At 36.8% G+C, this 25,547-nt stretch overlaps 1 protein-coding gene across 5 annotated transcripts in view; it reads right to left on the bottom strand.

Moving 5' to 3' along the window:
• FBXL20 (F-box and leucine rich repeat protein 20) overlaps positions 1-25,547 on the bottom strand; it is a gene marked incomplete at its 5' end in the record, with an annotated part of 56,935 nt that overhangs the window by 28,935 nt on the left and 2,453 nt on the right. For all 5 annotated transcript variants that reach the window (XR_013961109.1, XM_080678338.1, XM_080678340.1 and 2 more), the window contains one exon: positions 2,248-2,309. Coding sequence is in view for 4 of the 5 variants with exons in the window: in XM_080678338.1 (XP_080534464.1) it covers positions 2,248-2,309 (62 nt within the window). The remainder of the gene's footprint in view (positions 1-2,247; positions 2,310-25,547) is intronic.

The following is a 25,547-nucleotide window of genomic DNA, read 5'->3' as shown; positions in this document are numbered from 1 at the left end:
TCTGTAGATTAGTTAAGAGTACTATATCAATATTAATTTCCTAATTTTGATAACTGTATTGTTTAATTATATAAAATTTTAGTTCTTAGGGAAGGGTATTCTCAAAACTATTTTTGTAGCTTTTTGTAAGTATGCGACTATTTCAAAATGAAGAGTTCAAATAAGAATAGCTAAAAGTACAAAAAAGCCTAATAAAAAGTAAGTTTTCCTTCTATTCCTATCTTCCAGTTATCCAGTTTTCCTTCCCAGGGCATCTGTTTTTTCTAGTCATGCCCTGTATACTTTAAACAAAATTTAAACTTTAGGAAATATACCCAGATTGAATTTACTAACATTTATATTGATCTGTTATCTGGTGCAATGTCAAAGATATCAAAAAAGCCTCTTTCCTATTTGTCTTAATGCTTTTAACAAAACCTATGTTTTTTATGGTATCTAGTCATTTCCTTCCTTCTTAGGATATCAATTTCACTCTGTCTCCAACTTAGGAAGGGACTTATTCCCATCAGGAAGTACAGAATCGACTGTTTGGAACTTAAGCTCATTTCCTCACAGAAATCTTATTATATGTGCTAGTTAGGTTCCCTGTTTAGGTTAGAAATCAGCCAATTTAAACTATAATGCCAGACCATGAGGGGTCTTGTAGGCCATAGTAAGAAATTTGGGTTTCATGGCAAAACCAGAAAAACATAAACCATATATATATGGTGTGGCCAGTTAATAAGGAGTCAAGTAATTTCCCTAAATCTTAGTGAGTCTTAAGGTAAACTACAATAGTACAATGTAGAACTGAGCATTCAAATAAATGTCATTATAAAAAAAACTAAAGAATGCCTTAGTATACTCAGCTTACAACAGCAGTTAAGAACGTAACCTATCTAAAATTATATAGCTAAAAATTTGCTGCAATTTGAGGAATACTCAAGATATTACTCAATATATTCAGGATTGTATATTCTCCAATGGCCCTGGGCAGTCAAGGGTGTATTGCTATTAATTTAAACTCGTCAACCAGCATGTACATAGGCAATGCTTCCAGGGAAAAACCCATTGCAAGTTCAATTCCATAATTTTTTCTTAGTATCTCCAATGTGTAAGGTACTACATAAATATTTATAGGATACTAGAGGCCCAGGGTCCCTCGGCCTGGCCTGCGGGGATTGGGCCGAAACCGGCTCTCCGACATCTCGTGAGGGTCCGGATTGTGAGAGGGCGGTTCTCGGGTGATGCACCCCAGAATCAGGCTCCCTCCTCTCTGGTTCCGGGTGCATCACCTGAGAACTGCAGCGGCCAAGTCACCGCAGCTTGGCAGCTCCTGCGCTGAGCATCTGCCCCCCTGGTGGTCAGTGCATGTCATAGCTACTGGTCAGTCGGTCAGATGGTCGCTTAGGCTTTTATATATATAGATGATCCCTGTTTACAGGAATCTTACAATATAGTGGAGGACTTAAGACATACAAATCCTGAAGCAGGAATGGGCTGGTTATGGGCTGGCTAGACTTTGTAGCAAGCTAAGAGCAAGAAGTGATACCTTTAAGCACAAATAACAACTTCTTAAAATTGCAAGTGAGAATATACCTTTCTTTCTCAGTCACGATATTTCACATAAGTGAACAAAGAATGGTGTGATTAAGTGCCCAAATAATGGGTACTGAAAATAACTTCCCTAATGCCTATTTCTTCCTAGGTGATTCCTGAGTCAGGTATGTAAACCAGGAGCTGTGTGTTTTATGTTATGGGTGACCCCAAATGTACTTTCTAAACATTAAAAGTAAGAAAGGTAAAATCATAAGTGCAATATAGGAAAAGAAAGAGTCTCAAATAGCTTTTGCCTTTCTATCAGTAAAATAAAGGGTTGTAACTCTTCTATATAGCACCTCAGTATATGTAATATTTTTTTGCAAACTTAAGTGTGGGGAAGGGATGGATTAAAATCACTCTTCAAAAAAAATCAGTACTAAACTAGACTAAAATATGCTATCTCTTACATTATCTAAAAGAATAGGGCAAAGGGAAAATGAGAAAACAAAATTATATATAGGTACAAATTGGGTAGGAGAAAATTTTCTAGATTAAACATTCAAAAATATTTATATCTAGAAAAGACAAGATTATTTAACAAAAAAATCAATAAATTTATAAATTCAGATAATCCAAATATTACTTATAGGAAAAGAACAAATTTTTAAATAGATAAATATGATACACACACACACAAACATAAAATTAGCATTCAGGCTTACTTACCGTAATAGGAGTTCTTTGGGAAGCTTTTTATTGATCACAGCTTCATCACTATTTGAGAACATCTGCAAAAACAAAATACTGTGTCAAGTGTTATACTTAACATTTTATTATGCTCAACTCAACAGTTTAGAGGTAATCCTTTTAGGAGAGAGGTGAATAAGTATAGTGGGTATTATAAAGCCACAGTCATATTTTCAGAGATTCTTTAGGTTGAAAAACATCTTTGAGATACTTAATTTGTTCCCTGTCTTTAGAAATTTTGAACTAATAGCAGTTAGTTTCATGTATTAATGTACTGAATCTTCACATTACCCCGTATCTTTATTTACATTTAAGAAAACTGAATTACAAAAGGTTTACTGCTTAAAACCACATCACTACAGAATGACCAGTTAAAAATGCCATTAAGTTGCGGGCACATCCCCAATAGGAGGTGTGCAGGAGGCAGCTGATCGATGTTTCTCTCATCGATGTTTCTAGCTCTCTATCCGTCTCCCTTCCTCTCTGTAAAATATCAATAAAATATATTTAAAAATAAAAAATAAAAAAAATAAAAAATAAAAATGCCATTAAGGCCCCAGCCGGTTTGGCTCGGTGGATAGAGCGTCGGCCTATGGACTGAAGGGTTCCAGGTTTGATTCCAGTCAAGGGCACATGCCTGGGTTGCGGGCTCGATCCCCAGTGGGGGCGTGCAGGAGGCAGCCGATAAATGATGTCTCTCTCATCATTGATGTCAATGTCTCTCTCTCTCTCTCCCCTCTCCCTTCCTCTCTGAAATCAATAAAAATATGTTTTTTAAAAAAAGTCATTCAGGAGCATTTGAGATCGTGCTCTCTGCTATATGTCACCAGTTTGGCTAAAATAAACACTTAAAAAAATTAAAATGCCATTAAGGTGCCCAGCCAGGGTGGCTCAGTGGTTGAGCGGCACCCTATGAACCAGAGATCACTGTTTGATTCCTGGTCAGAGCATTTGCCCAGGTGGTGGGCTCGATTCCCAGTGTGGGGCGCTCAGGAGACAGCTGATCAATGATTCTCTCTCAGCACTGATGTTTCTATCTTTCTCCCCGCCTCTCCCTTCTCTGAAATAATAAAAAAAATTAAAAACAAATAAAAATAACCAAGTAGAAGTAATAGAGGAGAATTTGAAGAGGTAGGGAAGTAGTGAATATACTTGCCCCTCAATCTCAGACATCTAAAGAGTATCCAGAATTGAGCAGAGAGTCTGATACATGTTAGGAACTCAATAAATCTAATGAATAAACTGTTAAGTGGATGGTGGGGTTAGGTCATGAAGGAAATTTAAAACAATCCTTTTGAAAACAGAAACCTAAAGAAATTAAACTCTGGACTAGGAAGGGGATAAGCTAAGAATATACTGACATTATAGTTCAAGTAAAATACGATGCAAGTCTCTGTAAGGTTCCAGGGGCAGTGGAAATGAAAAAAAAAAAGAGGAGAAAAGAAGGATTTTAATTTTGTTAGATATAAGTATGGCTACACCTGCTTTTCTGTGGATGCTATTTGCTTAGAGAATCATTTTGAACCTATTTTTGTGGTTGCAGCTTAGATTTGTGTCCTAAAGGCAGCATATGGTTGGATTTTGTTTTTTTGATCCAATCTGTTACTTTATGCCTTTTTATTGGTGAATTCAGTCCATTAATATTTAGGGTAATTACTGATGTATGAGGATTTCCTATAGCCATTTTATCTTTTGTTTTCTGTTAGCTCTGTGCCTACATTGGTTCTTTTTCCTTAGTGTTTCTGATTGTTGCTTTATTTGATGGTATTCCATACTTTTTTCATCTGTTTCCTCTTTTTTTAAGTTATGTCTCAGTTTTTTTGTGTGTGTGTTTACCATTAAGTTTATGAAAAAGTGTCATATATACAGTAGTCCTTTTTCTTTTTTTTTAAAAAAAATATATTTTATTGATATTTTACAGAGAGGAAGGGAGAAGGATAAAGAGCTAGAAACATCGATGAGAAAGAAACATCGATCAGCTGCCTCCTGCACACCTCCCACTGGGGATGTGCCCGCAACCAAGGTACATGCCCTTGACCGAAATCGAACCCGGGACCCTTCAGTCCGCAGGCCGATGCTCTATCCACTGAGCCAAACCGGTTTCGGCTCCTTTTTCTTTTGAGTGCATTTGGGCTCCATTCTCCTTTGCAAATTCAGTCCTTTATCCATCCCCTTTTATGTTTCTGTTGTCACAAATTATCCCTGTTTATGCTGTAAGTTTGTTGGTGATCTTGTAGTTTTGTGACATTTTGTTCTTTGTTTCAGGTACAACACCCCCCTTGAGTATTTCCTGCAATGTAAGGCTTCTGGTGATAAATTCCCTCATCTTCTGTATGTCTGGGAAAGTCTTCATTTCTTCTTCATATCTAAAGGATAACTTTGCTGGATATATTATTCATGGCTAGTAATTTCTCTCTTTCAGTAGTTTGAATATTTGGTTCGACTCTTTTCTAGCTTGCAGAGTTTCTGCTGCGAAGTCCAATGACAACTAATAGACTTTCCTTTATAGACTTTCCTTCTTTTCCCAGGCTAAGGACTTGGTAACAAGTTGGTTTAACTACTAAGCTTCAGTGCAGCAAACACTACCTGTATATATAAAAGCCTAAGCGACCGTCCAACCGGTAGCTATGACACGCAATGACCACTAGGGGGCAGATGCTCCGACTAGTACCTATGATACACACTGACCACCAGGGGACAGATGCTCAACACAGGAGCTGCAGAGCTACGGAGATTTGGCAGCTGCGATTCTCGGGTGCCGCACCCAGAACCAGAGAGGAGGGAGCCCAATTCCGGGATGCGTCACCCAAGAACTGCCCTCTTGCAATCCAGGACCCCTTGGGGGGATGTTGGAGAGCCGGTTTCAGCCCAATCCCTGCAGGCCAGGCCGAGGGACCCCACTGGTGCACGAATCCTTGCACCGGGCCTCTAGTCTTATAATAAAAGTAATGTTATTGCCCTGGCTGCGTGACTCCACTTGTTGGAGCATTGTCCAGTATACCAAAAGGTTTCGGGTTTCATCCTCGGTTGGGGTGGGTACGGGAGGCAATCAATCAATGTTTTTCTCTCTCTCTTCCCTCCACTTCCTCGCTCTCTAAAAATCAATAAAAACATATCCACCAATGAGGATTAAAAATAAAAGTAATGCTATTGCCTGACAATTACATGTTTTAATTTTTTTTTTATAAAATATATATTTTATTGATATTTTACAGAGAGGAAGGGAGAGGGATAGAGAGCTAGAAACATCGATGAGAGAGAAACATCGATCAGCTGCCTCCTGCACACCTCCCACTGGGGATGTGCCCGCAACCAATGTACATGCCCTTGACCGGAATCGAACCCGGGACCCTTCAGTCCGCAGGCCGACGCTCTATCCACTGAGCCAAACCGGTTTCGGCACATGTTTTATAAAATTATCTGATATTAAAGAATAATCTGCTTTCCTATGGAAGCGAGTAGGGAATCTCTGAAGGAAGGCAGGGGAGGGTGGGTGGGCGGAAGGTAATCAACCAAGGACCTTGTATGCATATATACATGGCCCATGGACACAGAAAATGGGGTCGTGAGGGCCTGGGGCAGGCAGGAGAGGGTTGATGGGGGGGGGGGGGGGACACACATGTAAATACTTTCAACAATAAAGATTAAAAAAAAAAAAGAATTATCTGCTTTCCAACAATATCTACCCATCGGTGGAAGGTATTTAAAAAAAATCATCTCTCTCCTCTTCTACAACTCTATAAAAAGGAACAAAATTCACATACAGCTGCTGATCGTTTTCCTTGCTTCAGTCTATACAAACTGAATGCTGTTGTCTCTGTGGGAACATGAAGGTATGTGAAGGGAAAAAAGAATTCACAGTATCCTGAGAGGATCTGGAAACACCAGATGTATAGGACATCTGTCCAGATTTATATTTCCGTTATCATCCTTCTGCACATATGGACCCTACTCCAAGTTTGCAAGAAAGGCTAAGATCAGTGGTTCACAACTGTGGTCACCTGACCAGCAGCATCAGTATCAAAGGGGGCCTTGTTAGAAAAGCAAATTCTTGGGCTGTACTCCAGACCTATAGAATCAGCAACTGGGGTTGGGGAGGAGGTGAAGGGAAAGAGGGGCAGTTTGTATTTAACAAGCCCTCAAGGTGATACTGATGCTTCCTTAAGTTTGAGAAACAATCAGATAAAGTAGATTGAGGATCTCAGAACCCAAGCACAGTTCTCACAGATAATCAGAATTATTTTACTATATAAGTGACACAGCAATGGAGTTTAAAAAATAATTCTAGAGGCATATATACAATAATTTTAGATGTTTTCTAGGAAAACCAAATGGCTTCTGCTACTTGATGGTATTATTTGTAAAAATAAATGTTTCACAGACACAATCGAATACATGTTTTAGATATTTTAATATTTCAGCTGAATCCAAACTCTAGGTTTCTCATGCAAAATACAAAGGATGTCAAAACTATAATGAATTACAACAAATTTGTGAAGGGTTTAAGTTGTAACTGTTGTAGAGGAAGTGACTGTTCAAACATTTGACCTTAGTCTGGTTTTATATTAACACGGGGATATACCATTATGTATTTTTATAATCTACCCACAAACCATTACAAAGCTGTAGTCAGAGAGAAAAACATGAGAGCAACTAAACTGTTCTCTCGCTATATGTTTCAAATAGGACTCCAACCTCTTAAAAAAGCAAAGGGACATGGCTACAGCCCTTCTTCTAGGATAGGACATTCTTAAATTTAAAAAATCACTTAAATTAGTGACTTGGTTTGTCAAACATTAGCACTTATTGTTGCTTTGCATAACACTGTAATTGTTTTTCTATAATTACAGAGCTGAAAAATAGAACTTCAAATTACAAATTATAATTATATCATCTAATAGAGTTCCTGAATGGTAAGAAGCATTTTTTGTTAATTTAACCTTTTTTTAAAAAAATATATTTTATTGACATTTTACAGAGAGGAAGGGAGAGGGACAGAGAGCTAGACACATCGATGAGAGAGAAACATCGATCAGCTGCCTCCTGCACACCTCCCACTGGGGATGTGCCCGCAACCAATGTACATGCCCTTGACCGGAATCGAACCCGGGACCCCTCAGTCCGCAGGCCGACGCTCTATCCACTGAGCCAAACCGTTTTTGGCTTAATTTAACCTTTTGATCAGTTTTTTGAGATTTATTATTTTAATCAGTCTGAAATAAAAAAATATGAAATGCTTCACAAATTTGCATGTCATCCTTGTTCAGGGGCCATGCTAATTTGCATCATTCCAATTTTAGTACATATGCTGCCATAGGAGCACTCTGATCAGTTTTTAAATCTTACTTTGGCACATTTTGGGGATTAGTTTACGAACATAATGAATTTAAGTGCTTATTAGCACACAAACAAGACCCAGGAAACCAGTTCAAGAAGTTTTAAATCCAGGATCGGGGAGAGAAATAACAGGTTGAACAAAGGAAAAATAAATACTTGCTCAACAGTGACCCCTGCTGATAATTTAATTAAGAGTATAGTTACCAACTCCAAAAGATATTAAAAGATCTGATCTATTTTATTCAAGCTTTCTAAGAAATACAAATTTTAATGAGTATTTTGGCAGGGAATACTAGTTATTCCCCAATATCCATTTTCCTCTTTTAGAGTAACAGAATTCCCAATTTTTGGCTAGCACAGGGCAGTGTGGGAAAAAGACTTTATTTCCTTTGCAGCTAGATAAGGCCAGGTTACTAAGTTCTGGCCAACAGAATGTAAGAAAAAGTGATGTTTGCAATTTCTGGAGTGTCCTTAAAAAGAGAAGGTATGCCCCTTCTTTACTCCTTCTTCAATTATACTGCTTGAAATGTGGTTAGGATGACTGAACTCGGTCTTCTATCATAACGTTGAAGGCCAAGTTTTAAAAATAAGCAGAAAACTAGAAAAAGCCTGATGATGACTGTAGAGACACCATGACTCTGGGCTTTATATGAAGTCAAAATAAACTATTTAAGCCACTTTTAATTTGAATCTCTGATATATGCAGCTAAATTTATGAATACACTTTTAGATTTTAAAAAGATATATTTTGTTTTTGCAAAATGAAGAGAGTTCTGGAGATTGGTTGCCCAATATTGTGAGTGTATTGTACACTTATAAATGATGAAGATGGCCCTGGCAGGGTTGGCACAGCAGTTGGAACGTCTGCCCGAGGACTGAAGGGTCACAGGTTCGGTTGTGGGTTCCCTCCCCACCTGTGCGGGAAGCAACCAATCAACGTGAGAAAGACACATCGATGTTTCTCTCCCTTCCTCCCCGTTCCCTTCCACTCTCTCTCTATAAAAGAAAGAAAGAAAGAAACAAACAAACAAAACAATGGGAAAAAAATCCTCTGGTGAGGATTAACAAAAAATAAATTATGGCAAATTTTATGCTTATATGTATTTTTTCACAATTAAAAAAATTTTAAGGTATTTTTTTCATTGTAACAATTCTGGAAGCATCTTAAAATTAAAATCTAAAGCTTTTTTTGTGGTTTATAAAATAATGGTACATTTAATAATTCACAACAACTTTTAATTATATATAGTAAATTATAACCAATAGGAGAAAAACAGAAATAAAGTAGAACTTAAGGACCACTTGCTTCTCCTTAAACAGGCTCTGTGCTTTTGCTCATGTTATTTTCTCTAAAGTACCTGTACAACCAAACTTGCCTAATCTGTCAACAGAAATAGAGTAACGTCCACTGGACATGCTCTCTATGCCATGAAGTCTTTCCCAATCTGCCTAACCGGATGTGCTTGGTTCCTTCTCCTATGAAACTCCAACTCACCCCAAAGCTCAGAATACCAGTGACCAACTAAATGTTACATTAAATTTAGTAAATAAGATGCAAATGACACCAGCACAGTAACAGATTGAGTATCTTTACAAATACTTAAATTATATGAAGAGATGTAAGTTTGGAGACTCAGCTTTTGCCCCATTTATTTAAAAGGACATGAACTACATTAAATTTGTTTTATGGAAGTTATAATAATTGCTAAGTTTCACCATCATGGAATTTCACCTGCATATAGCACTTTTAAACAGCTTTGTTATGGTGTAATTCACATACAACACTTATTGGTTTTAAATGCACACTTCAGTAATTTGTGTGCAACCATCATAATTCACTTTGATGAATTTCCACCACCCCAAAAATATCCCTCATACTCCTCTGCAATCAATCCCTGTGCTGATCCCTAACCTCAAGCAACCACTAATCTGCTTTCTGTCTCTGTAGATTTTCCTTTTCTGGACATTTAAAAAAATGGAAACAGAAGATGTTATCTTTCATCTGGCTTCCTTTACAATGCATAATGTTTTGTTTTTTATTGTTGACAGCATTAAAGATGTCCTCCATTCATCCCCCTTTGCCCCTCTCCACCCAGCCCTACCCCACCCCAGGTCTTCCCACACTACTGTCTGTGTCCATGTGTTATGCATATATGTTCTTTGGTTAATCTCTTCCCATTCCCTCCATCTCTCTCCCCTCTGAGATCTGTCCATCTGAACTTATTTCACTGAGCCCAGCCGACAAGGTTCAGTGGTTGAGTGTGGATCTATGAACCAGGAGGTCACGGTTCAATTCCTGGTCAGGGCCCAGGCCCAGGCTGTAAGCTCCATCCCCAGTGTGGGGCGTGCAGGAGGCAGCAACAGCCAATCAATGATTCTCTCTCAATCCCTTCCTCTCTGAAATCAAGAAAAATATTTAAAATAAATAATAAATAAATAAATAAATAAAAAGTTTGATTCATGATCTAAATTTCATGGATTTGAATAAAATTTAAGACATACAGCCTTAGCTGGTTTGGCTCAGTGAATAGACCGTCAGCCTGTGGACTAAAGGGTCCCTGGTTCGATTCCGGTCAAGGGCACATGCCCAGGTTGCAGCTCAGTCCCCAGTGGGGGGTTAGGGGGAGTACAGGAGGCAGAGATCAATGATTCTCTCTCATCACTGATGTTTCTATCTCTCTCTCCCTCTCCCTTCCTCTCTGAAATCAGTAAAAATATATTTAAAAAAAATTTTAAGACATACAAAGATAACCCAATATAAGTCAAATCTTTCCGTGGGAGGAAAATTTTAGGCATAGATTAAGGATAAATTTTTATAAAGAAATCCCAAGTTAAAACTGCAGAAGATTTTTTTTTAAACTTTTTATTTTTACTTTTTTAAGTAATTTTTACTGATTATGCCATTCCCTGGCTAAGCCAACACCAAATGTTTTTCTGATTGGCTGGTTTTCTTGCCAGGATCTAAAAGGAAAAACATTTTTGCATGGCTAAATAAACATTAAAAAAAAAGTCTGTAATTCCTCCACCCAACATCTTGTCCCTAACAGAAACATAACTGCTTTTTAAAAAGACACTACTGCCAGTGTGTTATCATCTTATGACTAAACTAGTGGCCTGGTACACAGATTCATGCACACTGAAAGGAAATTAATTAGAAGATTCATGCGGTAATTACATTTCTGCAAAAAAAATTACATGTCAAAATAGTATATATAATATAGTATTACAAATTAAAATACAAAATATTTTAATATTGCTATTCGCCCTTTCTCTATTAATAGAAGTGGCACCAGCAAGAGCTTTATATGTATCAACGTTTATTTTTAAATTGCCAGTGAGCATCATATGTACCAGCCAGCTAGTTGGTCAGACCGACGGTCAGTCACTTAGCCTTTTATATATATAGAAGACTTATCCTAAGAAAGAAATCCCTAAAAAAAAAAAAAAAAAAAAAAAAGGAAAGAAATCCCTAGATAAAAACCAAGGAAGGAATACATTTAGAAAACAAACACAGTACTTACTAGGTCAAACTTTCTGCTTTGGACATCTTCTAACATCTACCTCAGTATTCCAAGCTTTCTTTTATCCTGACTTTTGTTTATTTAACCAAAATCTATGTCCACTACCAATTCCTTGCTCTCAGTCTAAAATAAGTATACACTTTTACTCTATTCTCTGTCACCTACTAAGTTTTAACTATACACAGCAACATTCCAGGGCTCTGAGGACTCCATGAACTTGAAGAACCACTGGATATGACTGAAATTCATTTTGAGTGCTGCTCATTCATAGAAATTGTGAATGAAAAAAGGGGGCTAGGTAATAAATATGACAAGTGCAATGACTGAAGTAACCTCACAGAGTGACCTGATCATAAATTCCAAACTGGGCAGGTCATGGTGGGTAGCTACACCCTAGGCTTATAATTTCTTTAGTAGAGATTTATCTTTGCCGTAAGCAAGCCCTACCCATTGTTCTTGTGCATCTAGGCTCTAACTGTGAAATGCCAGAGTAATCCCTTTTTCAGATCCGACTGAGGTGTAACCACCCTCAAGGGAGCACATGATCTTATTGCCTGCGTACCACCCTATTCACTGTAAACCTTTTTATCTTGTACCAGCAATGTAAATGTATTTTATCTCTCCATTTTACTCTTCATCCAATTAAAGATTCCTTACTTCCCTCCTCTGATTCCAAATGTATTTTAAAAACCACAAAACTGCCATTCTCTGGAGCATTTTGAGGTCTTGCTTATAGGCATGTCCTCAGTTTGGCTGAAATAAACTCTTTAATGTTCTATAGGTTTGGAATTTTTTTCGTTGACAAAATCTTCCATGCCTTACTGAAAACTTCTTTTTAAGTTTGAAATGAAAGGAAAATTGAAAATTCTAAGTAGCAATATAATTATATGTCCTTCACTCTCCTCCTCCACTTTCCCTAGTCCCACCCCATCTAAATACATACAAAAGAACTAAAAGGTAAATACTGCAAGTCATTATGGGATTTGATGCAGTAGTAGCAGGCATTTAACGGAATTTCACATTCCAAAATGCCACAGGGATTGGTAAACCAAGAGAAAGCAGGGTTTGATTTCCTCATGAACAAATTCTAGCCAATGTGCCAGAAACTGAAAATTGGCAGAATTGTTGGAATTTTCCAAGACATATGTCAGATAGTAATTTTACAATTCACTCACAAACACACATTTTAAATCATCTCACCGCTATGGAAATATTTCCAAAGCAACAGGATTTTAATGTAGCCATGTTACTTATTCATAAAAAAAAGCATCCCCATGTTTCAGATAAGAAACAAATAAAGTACATAGTACCCTAGATATACTAACTGCATGCCAGAAATTGTATTTTAGATTTAAAAGGAACCAAAAAACACAATGTATCAAACTGGAACAAGGATTTATTTTTTTATATTTTTTAGGACACAGATTTTTTAAAGTGGAAGGGAAGAAATACCTTAGTAAGAAAGTCATTTAGGAAAAGTGATACCAAGTTAATGGACCAAAGAAATCTATTAACTTAGGTCATGATATGAACAGTACAATGGTGCAATTATAAAGAAGCCAGTTAAATAAAGGATACATGATATAGCTAAATATTTGGCTGGTATCAATTAATTGATAAATATCTGAAAGGAGGTTTTTATAATATGTCATATAATAACTGAACTCTTATGTCTCTATATTCTACTGAAACTTCTAGAACAGAGATTTTCAACTGGTGTGCCACAAGAATTTTTAAAACATGCAATACCTGACTATGTAGTCAAGGGCACTGACCTCTTTTCCCTTAAATTGTCAAATAAAAAAATGACAACAGCCAACACAACAATAGCTGTCCCGTGTGAATGCCCTGTCTTGAACCATAAGTAGTGGTTAAAAATAAGTAGTACAGCCTGGCTGGCGTAGCTCAGTGGTTGAGCATCGACCTATGAACCAGAAAGTCACAGTTCCATTCCTGGTCAGGGCACAAGCCCCAGTCAGGGCCCATGTGTCCACAGGGCTCGATCCCCAGTGGGGGGCATGCAGGAGGCAGCCAATCAGTGATTCTCTCTCATCAGTGATGTTTCTATCTCTTTCCCTATCCCTCTCTGCAATCAATAAAAATATACTTTTAAAAAATAAGTAGTAGCCGAAACCGGTTTGGCTCAGTGGATAGAGCGTCGGCCTGCGGACTAAAGGGTCCCGGGTTCGATTCCGGTCAAGGGCATGTGCCTTGGTTGCGGGCACGTCCCCAGTGGGGGGTGTGCAGGAGGCAGCTGATCGATGTTTCTCTCTCATCGATGTTTCTGACTCTCTGTCCCTCTCCCTTCCTCTCTGTAAAAAAATCAATAAAATATATTTAAAAAAATAAATAAATAAGTAGTACATAAAAATGATTAGAAGACACAGCCAAACCACTGGTTGTGGTCACTCTTCTATAGAATAAAAATTAGAAATTGAAAAAGTACATTTTTAATATAATTGGAGTATTTTAACACTAGGGAGCCAAAAATGAGTCTTTTCAAGACTCAGATCAAAAGTGTACTTAGTGATGATATCAATGAAAATGGCAGAATAAGGAATTTTGAAATCCCACCTCTCCATAAAATTAACCAAAAAAATGGTCAAAACAAATTTTTTTTTTAACTTTGGAAATTAACCAAAGGCTTGCAACAACCCAAGTTGTTGGGACAAAAACCTAAGATGCTCAACATCATTAGTCATTAAGGAAATACAAACCAAAACCACAATGAGATTCCCCCAGGATGCTATAATTTTAAAAAAGGAAAACAACAACTGTTGGCAAGGATATGGAGAAATTTAAACCACTGTACAGAGCTGGTGGAACGTAAAACTGTACAGCTGCTGTGGAAAGCGATTTGACAGTTCCTCAAAATGTTAAACATAAAATTACCACATGACCCAGAAATTCCACTCCTAAGTGCATACCCAAAAGTATTGAGCCCTCCTTGGCTGCTTAAAGATTGGCTGCCAAGATGAACAACACAGGAACCATCCCAACCAGGAAGTTTATGACCAGCAGACTACTTTAGTGGAAACAAATGCTCATTGACATCCTTCACCCCAGGAAGGCAACAGTATCCAAGACAGAAATTCAGGAAAAACTAGCCAAAAGGTGTAAGACCATACCAGTGTCATCTTTGTATTTGGGTTCAGAACCTATTTTGGTGGTGGCAGGACAACTGCCTTTGGCATGATTTCTGGAACTCAAAGAAAAATGAACTCAAACAGACTTGCAAGATATGGCCTATAGGAGAAAACAATGACCTCTAGCCACCTCACTACAGCCATAAAATGTAAAGCATAGAATAAAATTGAATTGTAGGGAGGGAGTATTATTGACTGAAAAGGTAATGTATGAGTTAATTACACATTTCATTTGAATATGTTTGTAGCTAGTGCCAGATAGATCTTGGCCATTACACCTTGTATTTCATGGATGGGATCAGTTTAAATGCAAATTTCACATTATTGAAATAAATCATTTAAATACTCCAGAAGATGATAATATTGTTTCTTGGTATTCTTTCTTTTCTTTTTTTAAATAAAAATATTTTTATTGATTACAGAGAGGCAGGGAAAGATAGAAACATCAATGATGAGAATAATTGATCGACTGCCTCCGGCACGCCCCCTACGGGGGACCGAACCACCCCCCACCCGAGCATGCTCTGACTGAGAATTGAACCATGATCTCCTGGTCTATAGGTTGATGCTCAACCACTGAGCCACACTGGCTGTACAAATATCTATAAAACTGTTTTAATATCTCACTCCCAGTCTTCAAGAGGAAGAATTATAGCAAAAAAGGTCATCAGATTAGTTTTACTCAACATATGGATAATATACTAACAGCTTTTTGACAATGGTGACTTACTGCATAGGTATCTGAAAGGAAATTACTACTTGGTATGGTTTACACAGAATATTTGTTCATGGTTGTTTAAAAGAGTTACTTAAGTTGGTTAATAAGTATGGCTAATAAGCCAAAGTGCCGGTTCAATTCTCATACTTTGCAGTCTCCACAAAATTAACTTTGCTCAATTTTATGGTCACAAACCAAGTACTAACAAAACATCTTATAAATGACTGCTATGGTTCAAAAAAAGAATGGGTAAATTGTTCAAAACAACCTATTCTCAGCATACCCTAGAGCCGTGGTCAGCAAACTGCGGCTCGCGAGCCACATGTGGCTCTTTGGCCCCTTGAGTGTGGCTCTTCCACAAAATACCACGGCCTGGGCGAGTCTATTTTGAAGAAGTGGCGTTAGAAGAAGTTTAAGTTTAAAAAATTTGGCTCTCAAAAGAAACTTCAATCGTTGTACTGTTGATATCTGGCTCTGTTGACTAATGAGTTTGCCGACCACTGCCGTAGAGGCAAGTATAACAGACTTCAAGTCAACTAGATTAAAGTTCTGGCTTTTATACTTATTTAATGTTGGAAAAAATAACAGCCTTACAGAGCATTTGCTTTCTATAAAATAGCAGAAAAATATCCTGTGCCTAACATACAAGATTCTTTTTAAGTTCAAATGAAACAATAAATGGGAATATGCCCTTTAATGTGTAAAACTATATTCATTACTTGAGATAGTTCAACATATCTGTCCTAGGGGTTATTAGTAGGATATATATGAGGGTCATACACACACATACACACACACACACACAAATCTGTATACCTGTAAACCTACTTTTGCTCCACCTGGTATAATGAATTCCTGGAACTACTGCTGACAGTTACTTTCCTATTCCTCTTTTTCTAACCTTGTTTGATTTCTGCTTAAGTCTCTGAGGGATGTTGCTTTAGAGAGAAGGAGTTACTCTGATTAGCTCTATCACTGGTAGTGCTCTGTTTCATTTCCCTAAAGATGTCTCAGTACAACCGAAGAAATTACTAATAAAAACCTGCAGATTTTTATCTTGGTCATTCCCTGTAAACATGGAGAGAATGTCATAGAGAAGGATAATTCATACTCCTATGTTTAAAAATAAATCCTTACACCTGAGAGTAAAGTGGTAATATATTTTTTTTGTTGATATGAGAGAGAGAGAGAGAGAGAAAGAGAGAGAGAGAGAGAGAGAGAGAGACATCGATTTGTTGCTCCACTTATTTACACATTAACTGTTTGATTGATTGTTCCCTGCTGGGGGATCAAAGCCACAACTTGGGGCATTGGGATCATGCTCTAACAACTGAGCTACCCAGCCAGGGCTTAAAGTGCTAATATATTTTTTTTTAATATATTTTATTGATTTTTTACAGAGAGGAAGGAAGAGGGATAGATAGTCAGAAACATCGATCAGCTGCCTCTTGCACACCTCCTACTGGGGATGTGCCCGCAACCAAGTTACATGCCCTTGACCGGAATCGAACCTGGGACCTTTCAGTCCGCAGACTGACACTCTATCCACTGAGCCAAACCGGTTTTGGCAAAAGTGCTAATATTTTTTGAAAGCAGGGTCAATGGATTTTGTTTTTCTTTAAAAGCATTAAAGTAAAAAGAAATTTAGCCCTGGCTTTGTAGCTCAGTTGGTTAGAGTGTCGTCCCGATATGCCAAGGTTCCGGGTTCAAGCTCAGAGCATGTACAAGAAGCAATCAATGAATGCATAAATAAGTGAAACAAGAAATCGAAAGTCTCTTTCTCTCTCCCCTTCCTCTCGCTCTCTAAAAATCAACAGAAATAATAAAATAAAAGCATTGAAGTATAATGTATCTCTTATAAGCAGTCTGATAACAGAAAGTGTGAATGCTTTTCATCAAATTGGTTCTTATCACTCCCATATATCTATCACTGCATTTACTAGAACCCACTCAATTATGTCTCTTATTTATCTTTCTTCCTAACTAGACTACAATCTCCCTGGGGCAGACAATTTTTTGGAACAGCTTTGTACTTCTAACACCTATCAATATCTAACACATAGTTGGTGCTAAATAAATTTTTAACAGAACTGAATTCCTACCAACAGCATGCCTTGGTTTTCTATACCCAGATTTTTCTGAGCCCTGAACAAGTTCAGATAAACTTTGCTGAGCTTTGCCACATATCTTTGTTTTTGGGAGGATGAGAGGCTGTATAGTGTGGTGTGATGGTTTCATTAGTGAAATGATGTACTAGATCACATAAAATGTACAAACTGTAAAATAACTATATATTAGGTGCTGTACATTTGATTGATTAGGTGCAGACCTTGTTTCTAGGGCTAAACATCTAGACTAGAATAGAAACCTGAGAAAAGGGGTACTGATTTTATGATTTCAAATTTATGATATATAAATTATTTCCCCATGGAGTTCAGGTTGTAAATATAAATTATCTTTGTATTCCTTTTCCATGTTTCTTTAACAGAAATTTGTATCACTCTCTCTTAGGAAACTTCCATTCCCAGATCTCCCACTCAGTGGATGACAATAGTATGAAGGGATTAGTACTGGGCAGAAGCTTCACTAGTGAGTCTGATAGCCATTCAGGTTGATATTTATTTATCTCTACTACAGAATTCAGTTGTCATAAATGAAATTTAGTTTTATTTACTCCTCCTTAATAATGTCTGTTTAACTCAGGGGGAGTAGTAGTCTTAAAAAGTAAAAGTTCTGGGTTTAATCTTTTTTTAAAACCGACAAACATTATATTAAATGTAATCTTTAACTAACATTAATCCAGTTAAACTAGAGAAACAGACAACTAGAGATCTCATTTTATTAAGAGCTGTAAAGATAGAGATGTAAATGGTTTCCCCCTGGGGCTCAGTGTGAGTTCACAGTCTGTGTGGAGATCTCGATTCCTAATTTAGAATAAACTTTTCTCTCTGGATCAGAGACTGATGAGTGCAAATAAACTTTGTCAAATTTAAGGCCTACAATCCATCTTTTGAGGATTTTAATCTCAATATAATTATTCTTTCTTAAGGAATGTGTTGACCTCAGTAAAACTGCATTTGTTGTTGCTGCTGTGTAGATCTAGACTTGGGAAGCTTCTTTGGTATAAATCCAGTCAGCTTTGACAAAGAATACTGAATATTAAGTCCCTTATCTTCCTGAAGTTACCATTCATGACGATATAAAAAGTTCTAGTATTAAATAAATGTGTAATGGAGAATTCCAAGATATATCAGGTTTTTTCCTACAAATGGGTTGCAGAAATAAGTTATGATGCAATTTTTTTCAACATAAGCTTCTTTACATGAAGAACATGTAAATTTTCAGAAAATGACACGAATGCACGTGGGAAAAGGGTACTAGCAACGCAGTGCTCTTTTTCAAAAAATAAAGGCATCGCTACTTGTGCGTGTTCAGTCACGTCACAGCTTAATTTTCTACAAATCAGAAAATGGCGTTTCTGGGGTAAAAGCTGACTGATCTTAGTGTTTTAAATGTCAACTTACAACCGGGTGCCAGATTCTCATCTTAGGAGACATTTATCCATATCTGCCTGACAATGAATACAATAATGGTTACAGTATAAACTCCAGATTAAAACACTGCTAAATTATTACCATTCAACTAGGTTGATTAAAATTCACAGAAGTTCCTATTTAACAAACCCAATATATAAAACTAAATCAGATGAATTAAGATAGTTACATTCTCTTCTTTATGAGAGAATTTTTCCTTTAAATAGTAAATTCCAAGCATTGAAAATGATTTATAAAAGGTCTACTTAGCCCTGGCTGGTTTAGCTCAGTGGATAGAGCGTCGGCCTTCGGGCTGAAGGGTCCCAGGTTCAATTCCTAGTCAAGGGCACATGCCGTGATATGGGCTCCATTCCCAGTAGGGGACATGCGGGAGGCGGCCGATCAATAATTCCGATCAATAATTCTCTCTCATCATTGATGTTTCAATCTCCCTCTTCCTCTCCCTTCCTCTCTGAAATCAATAAAAATATATTAAAAAAAATTTTTAAGTCTACTTAAAAACATTTCTACTCCACAAAGTAATATAGTAATAGTTATTATTTACTGTACAGTAGATAATTTGCTAAATGCTACACAAACATTATAGAATTTAATTCTCACAATCCAGTGCAGTAAGTAGTACACCCGTTTTGGATAGAAATTTGAGACTTGGAGACATTAAATAGCTTGTCTAAGTCACAGAGATGGTAAGTGGCAAGCCAAGGTTCAAACTTTCAAAATAACTTCAAAACTAATGCTCTTAAATAGGGTATAATACTCTATAAATCCTAACAATTTTCATTTAGTAACAGCACACTATTAAGTACAGGATATCACACAACCTTTATATATCCATTCCTCGCTCCCTTGGCAAAGGTGTTCATTTGGACAGATACTGCACAGTTGTTTTTTTCTTCTAGTGTCTCCCTCAATTTTTACCAGAATTCAAGGCAAAAAAAAGCAGGAGTCAAAAGGAGAATATAGGTTAAGATCACAAAGGCTGTCTTTATGAGCAGTTTTATGTAAAGAAATATAAGAACACTGGCAATAAATTGAATATCTAATTGCTGACCTACAGCAAACTGGGAGATTTCTTTACAGAGAATCACGGAATTACCATGCTCAAAGGAACTTTAGAGTTGAGACAGAGGTCCAGAGAGGTAACTTACCCAAGGTCACATAGATACTAGTACATATATATGTGTGTTTATGAAAAATTAAAATATATATGGGAGTACTTATTTCATAGTTCTGAATTATTTCCCTTCGTAAAATCCTTAAGATATCGCCTTCACACTTTCATTCTTTCCTTACTCAAATTAATTTCAAAATTAGAACATTAAATATATAAATGATCTGGTTCAAAAAATAAAATGACAAAGGATGACATATTCTAAAAGGGAACTCTAGAAAACCTTGCAGTTAACCTTTATAATTAACATTAAATTGTTAATTTGCAGCGAAATGCAAATCCCTTCTCTTTTTTTTCTTCTCCCCACTAACCTTCAAAAAGGAAAACAAATAAACAAAACAGGTTTTGTTGGTAACTGCAATTCAGGATATAGTGAGTTGGTAATGACCTTCCCTGGGCCTGAACTGTCAACCAACCAAGAATGACACATGCATAAGAACAGGTACTCCTCTACATTAAAAAACCTGCCCTAAGCTAGAAATTTTACTGTTTTCCTTCTGCCTGTCCCTCCTGCCACATAAATTCCCTTACTCAGTTGACAGTAAAGCACCCAGAATAGCTAAACCAGTGGCATTCTTCTTATTGTTGCAGATTATAAAAAAACCCTAATATCACTTTTCCTTTTTTTTACTTTTCATTATGAAATTATTACCTACCTGCATCCTACAGTTGATCAGAAAGTCATACTCACCAACAAATACCATAATAGTACATTTGATTTTATAGTTATATAATTAAGCAAGCTGAAACACAAATACTTTTGCCTAGTTCCATACCACCACCTATTGTTAGTTGCTATTAAGTTAACATTTTCAAATGAGTCCAAGTGCATTAAGACATAGATCTGCAAAACCACAGTTGAATGCCTTCATTTTCCTGAGTCAATTTTGGGTGGGGGTCTGACCCAAGAATTCACGAACTCTGGAAGGTCAAGTAGGAAAACTGTAAAGACAACTATGCGAAAGCAGCTAAATTTGGTCAGTTTAAGGGCATTCTTTCTTCTTCCTCCCTCCCTTGGATTTTCCTGGTGTAACGGAATATTTTATTTTGAACATCTAAAAATACCCTTCCAAAACCACAGTAGTAGTTAGATTACTAAAATTTTAATTCATTTTCCAATCTGTCACCAGTTGGGAAACAGTAATCTAAGGGCTAGGCATGGAATCCTTAGCTGTAACAAAAGTACTTATTAATTTGTAAAAAAGAAAATGAGACCAAGACTTGAAAAGAAAGACAACTCTGGAAATGAAAATAGAATTTTTACAGCCCTGGCCTGGTGGTTCAGTTGACTGGAGCATCCTCCTGCACACCAAAAGGCTGTGAGTTCGATTACAGATCAGGGCACATACCCAGGTTACAGGTTCAAATCCCCGGTGGGACGTGAACAGGAGGCAAGCAATCAATGTTTCTCTCTCACACTGATGTTTCTCTCTCTCTAAAATCAATAAAAATATCCTCAGTTGTGGATTTAAAAGTATGTTTTGTTCTGGCTGATGTGTTCGGTGGTTAGAGTGTCAGCCTAATCACCAAAGGGTTGAAGGTTCGATTCCCAGTCAAGGGCACGTACCTGGGTTGTAGGTTAGATTCCCCCACCCCAGTCAGGGTGTGTTCAGGAGGCAACCAATCGATGTGTCTCTCTCACATCGACGTTTCTCTCTCCCCACCTCCCACTCTCTCTAGAAATACCAAAGGGAGGTGTGTGTGTGTGTGGGGGGGGAATTATCCTCAGGTAAGTATTAACAACAATAACAAAAGAGAATATGTTTTGTAAAGTTTTTGCCAAGCTAAAATATTTTAACAACTTAATGGAAAACATGCATAATAGTTTATCCCTATGAAGACTACAAACATGTTAATTTTTAAATAATGAACTACTACCACATAAGTACATGATATAATGTTATTGTATTCAAAAAGAAAAAAGGACCCATGATTATACAATAAAGAAACATCAATAACACTATTCAAAAAGGGCAGATTGTCTGAATGCACCTACAGAGCATAGACTTCTAATTTGGATTTTCTATATTAGATTACTTTCAAATCAATCTCTAAAATGTTAAAACAAAAAATAATAATAAATAAAGTGTTAAAAACAAAAGTCCTTAGTATTACTAGTACTCTTTCTCACTGCAATGCCTTTCAAATAGAGTGAAATGACTCTCACCCACTAGAAAAATATATATAATTTTCCACATGCACAGAATTGGAAAATATGGTTATTTACTGTGCAAAATATCCTTTAAAAAATAGAACTTTAAGGGGGAAAAAGGTTATTATTGCAGGCTTAACAGAGTACTGTGCAACTCAGACTACAAAATTTGTTTTGGCTGTTTATTGATTCATTGATGATAGCCATTTTTTAAAATAAATCTTTACTGCTGAAAGTATTACATATGTCCCCTTTTCCCCCCCCCACTTCCCGCTTCCACCCCCTCCCCCTCAAGCCTTCACCACCCACTGTCTGTGTCCTCCAATTATGCATATACGCATATGAGTTCATTGGTTGATCTCTTCCCCCCCTCCACCCTCCCGTCAGCCTACAAATTTTAAAACAAAAATATCAGAGTGGCTGTTTGTTTCAGAAGAAATGGACAAAGAAATATGGTCCTCTGCTTTTATTCAAAAATTACAGATTCATAGGATTCTGAAACAAAGGCAACTTTTATAACAGATTCTAACTCCCTTGTTTTGCAGAGGGAAATGATCAAATCAGAGAAGTGAAAAGAAATGATCAGGCCCTGGCTGGGTAGCTCAGTTGGTGAGAGTGTTGTCAGTATACACCAAGGTTGCAGTGTGATTTCCAGTCAAAGAACATACAAGACTCAACCAATTAATGCCTAAGTAACTGGAACAACAAACCGGTCTCTCTTTCTCAAGTCAATTTTTTAAAAAATAACCAAAATTATAGTTAGTTGGTGGCAAAAATCAAGACTTAATATCCAGTTCTCTTAACTCCCACTGTAGTATGTTCTTTCTGCCATACCACCTTTTATGTTTTTTCTTATTTTGGACAAACTGAATTAATAAAATGAGGCAGACTATAATATTATAGATTTATCACAGTAGTAGTGAGGTATAAACCTATATAATAAAAGGCTAATTGTGGGAGTTCGTTCAGGGGCGGGCCAGCCCCCCAACCGCCCACAACCCCTCCCCCCAGCCGGCCTAATGGCCATGATCGCCCACCCGTGCACAAATTCATGCACCAGGCCTCAAGTAAAAAAACAATAATGAACAATACTTCAAAATACCCAAATTAGAGCTTATCACTTCTTAACATCTCCAGATACTAAATAAACTATAAGATAACATATGTCAGTTAATATTATCACTATAACTTTTTAAATGTTAGACTTTTTAAAAAAACTTATTTTTATTGATTTCAGAGAGGAAGGGAGAGGGAGAGGGAGAGACAGAAGCATCAATGATGAGAGAGAATCACTGACTGTCTGCCTCCTGCCTGCCTCCTACTGGCAATTGAGCCCACAACCCGGGCATGTGCCCTTGACCGGAATCGAACCTGGGACCCTCCAGTCCACAGGCCAACGCTCTGCCCACTGAGCCAAACCAGCCAGGGCAAACCTTAGACTTTTGAATAAACCCAAATAAGATAGAATTCTTCCTCTAATAGTACTATGTTCTCATAATGGAGCTACTAAGATAAAAGCAGGACAAAGTAGAGAGGTTTAACACAAAAACAAAAAGTAAATTTAAATGTACACGCCTGTCACTAATCTCACTGAGTGTTAAGATAACATTGTTTACAGAACTTAAGATGAAGGGCAGCTTCATTCTCTTGATAGCAAAGACAAAATAAAATATAATAGATGAAGAACTTTAGGAAGCTCTTCTCCACACATTTTATGGGTTTTTATGCTGCTACACTAAAACACAGAGCAGAATGGTATAGTGGAGTCAAAAATGCAGATTGGAATCTTGGCTCTCCTTACTTGCTGGCTGTGCAACTTGAACGCTTCTCAGGCCGTTTTCCTCAACTGTAAAATGGAATTGTGAGAATCAGAAGTACCTGAGGTAAAACACCTAGCTCAGTGCCCGATCTGTAGGAAGCATGAAATAACTATTATTAATTTGAAATTACCGCCCTGACCGGTTTGGCTCAGTGGATAGAGCGTCGGCCTGCGGACTGAAAGGTCCCAGGTTCGATTCCGGTCAAGGGCATGTACCTTGGTTGCAGGCACATCCCCAGTAGGAGGTGTGCAAGAGGCAGCTGATCGATGTTTCTAACTCTCCCTCTCTCTTCCTCTCTGTAAAAATATCAATAAAATATATTTGAAAAAATTGGAAATTACCAAATTTGCTGAAAAACAAAGTTTACTGTAAGTAATAAAATAAGTATTTGAATAATGAATTTCAATTAAGAGATTAAAACAATTGGGCACACATTACGTTAATGTTTAAGGATTGTTATTATTGTATCGATTTAATGCCAAAGTGATAAGAGAAATGAACAACAATAATTTGTACATCTCTATCTTTTTAACTCTTCTATCCAACCATCATCTACTTTGGCTATTTACTTAGGGGATGCTACATACCTGGCTAACAGGTTGTGTTCTCTCTTGACTGCAACTTAAACATTTTTTCTTTACCTCTCTCGCTGAGTGTGAGATTTAAAGTGTGTGGCCTTCAGGTACAACATCCTAAAGCATAATACATAGGATATCCCTATAAAAGATTTTAATGTATCAACTATAAAAAGATAAGCACTGGTTATCTTCTCTCTGCCAGGAAAAAAAAAATGTGGCCAAGAAAAAGGCAACAATTTTTCACTTTTCATAATAATCGTACCTAATTTAAAATTAGTTGCTATAAAATTTTCCTGCACTCACAAAAATTCTCAGAGATCAGGTGTCTGCTTACAATCATAAAATTATCAGTCCTTTAAAAAGCATCTTTGAAAAAATAAAAGTATTCTGAATATTGAGAATTAAAAATAATTTGATGTAAACGTTTTAAATACGAAAAGCCTACTTTATCTGGTCTATATCTTCTATATTCACTAAAAGTGAATATTTAAAATGTTTTCAATAAATTAGCAATAAGTGTATTCTTCAGGAAAGATCAAATATCTTATTGTTTTACTATTTGTAAATTAGGAGAGTAAAGAAATGACTTTAAGAAATACCCAGATTAAAAAAGAAAGAAAGAATGAAACCCATTAACACACACCAATTCCAGCCCTTTTCATTTATTTGTATTCTAGCATGGAACGCTTCCCGTAATAAAAGAGTAGCTTTTGGTTTACAAACACTTTAATCATGAACACTGTACAAGGAGGGTTCCCCGGCCCCTTATTCTTTTTTTTTTTCTTTATCTTCTCAAAAACGTTTAGAAAGCTGCAACTGCCAGTTACTTATCAATCAAGGTAAATAGACATGCTTAATAAAGCAATAAATTTTCTTATTATTTTAGTACCATGACTACAGATAAACTACAAATTAAAATATGAATTAAAAAAAATGCATTTTTAAAGCACACACTACAAAAGAACTCTTTCCAACAGTTACACAACCTAAAAGTGAACAGCAAAATAAATGATACAAAGCTGGTTGCGATGGCAAAAGGCTATTCCCTGCTCAAATCTTCAGTATTTGAGGGCTTTCAAGATTCCTGTTAAGTGCCAAATGTCTGTTCAGTAATTTTAACGACAGTGCCAACTTTTACAGTAGCACTAAATATGAAAACACCAAAAATTAAGTTTACTGGGTCTCTCTACATTAGGACAACATAAAGTAAAAAGCAAATCATATCCACTATCATGCTTTCTTCCTGTGATTAAGATAAACATTAAAGCACTAAGGAGACCAA

The sequence above is a fragment of the Plecotus auritus genome (genome assembly GCF_963455305.1).
Source record: "Plecotus auritus genome assembly, chromosome: 7".
Lineage (NCBI taxonomy): Eukaryota > Metazoa > Chordata > Mammalia > Chiroptera > Vespertilionidae > Plecotus > Plecotus auritus.
Note: the sequence above shows the minus strand (reverse complement) of the source record. Positions and strands in the feature narration are given on the sequence as shown.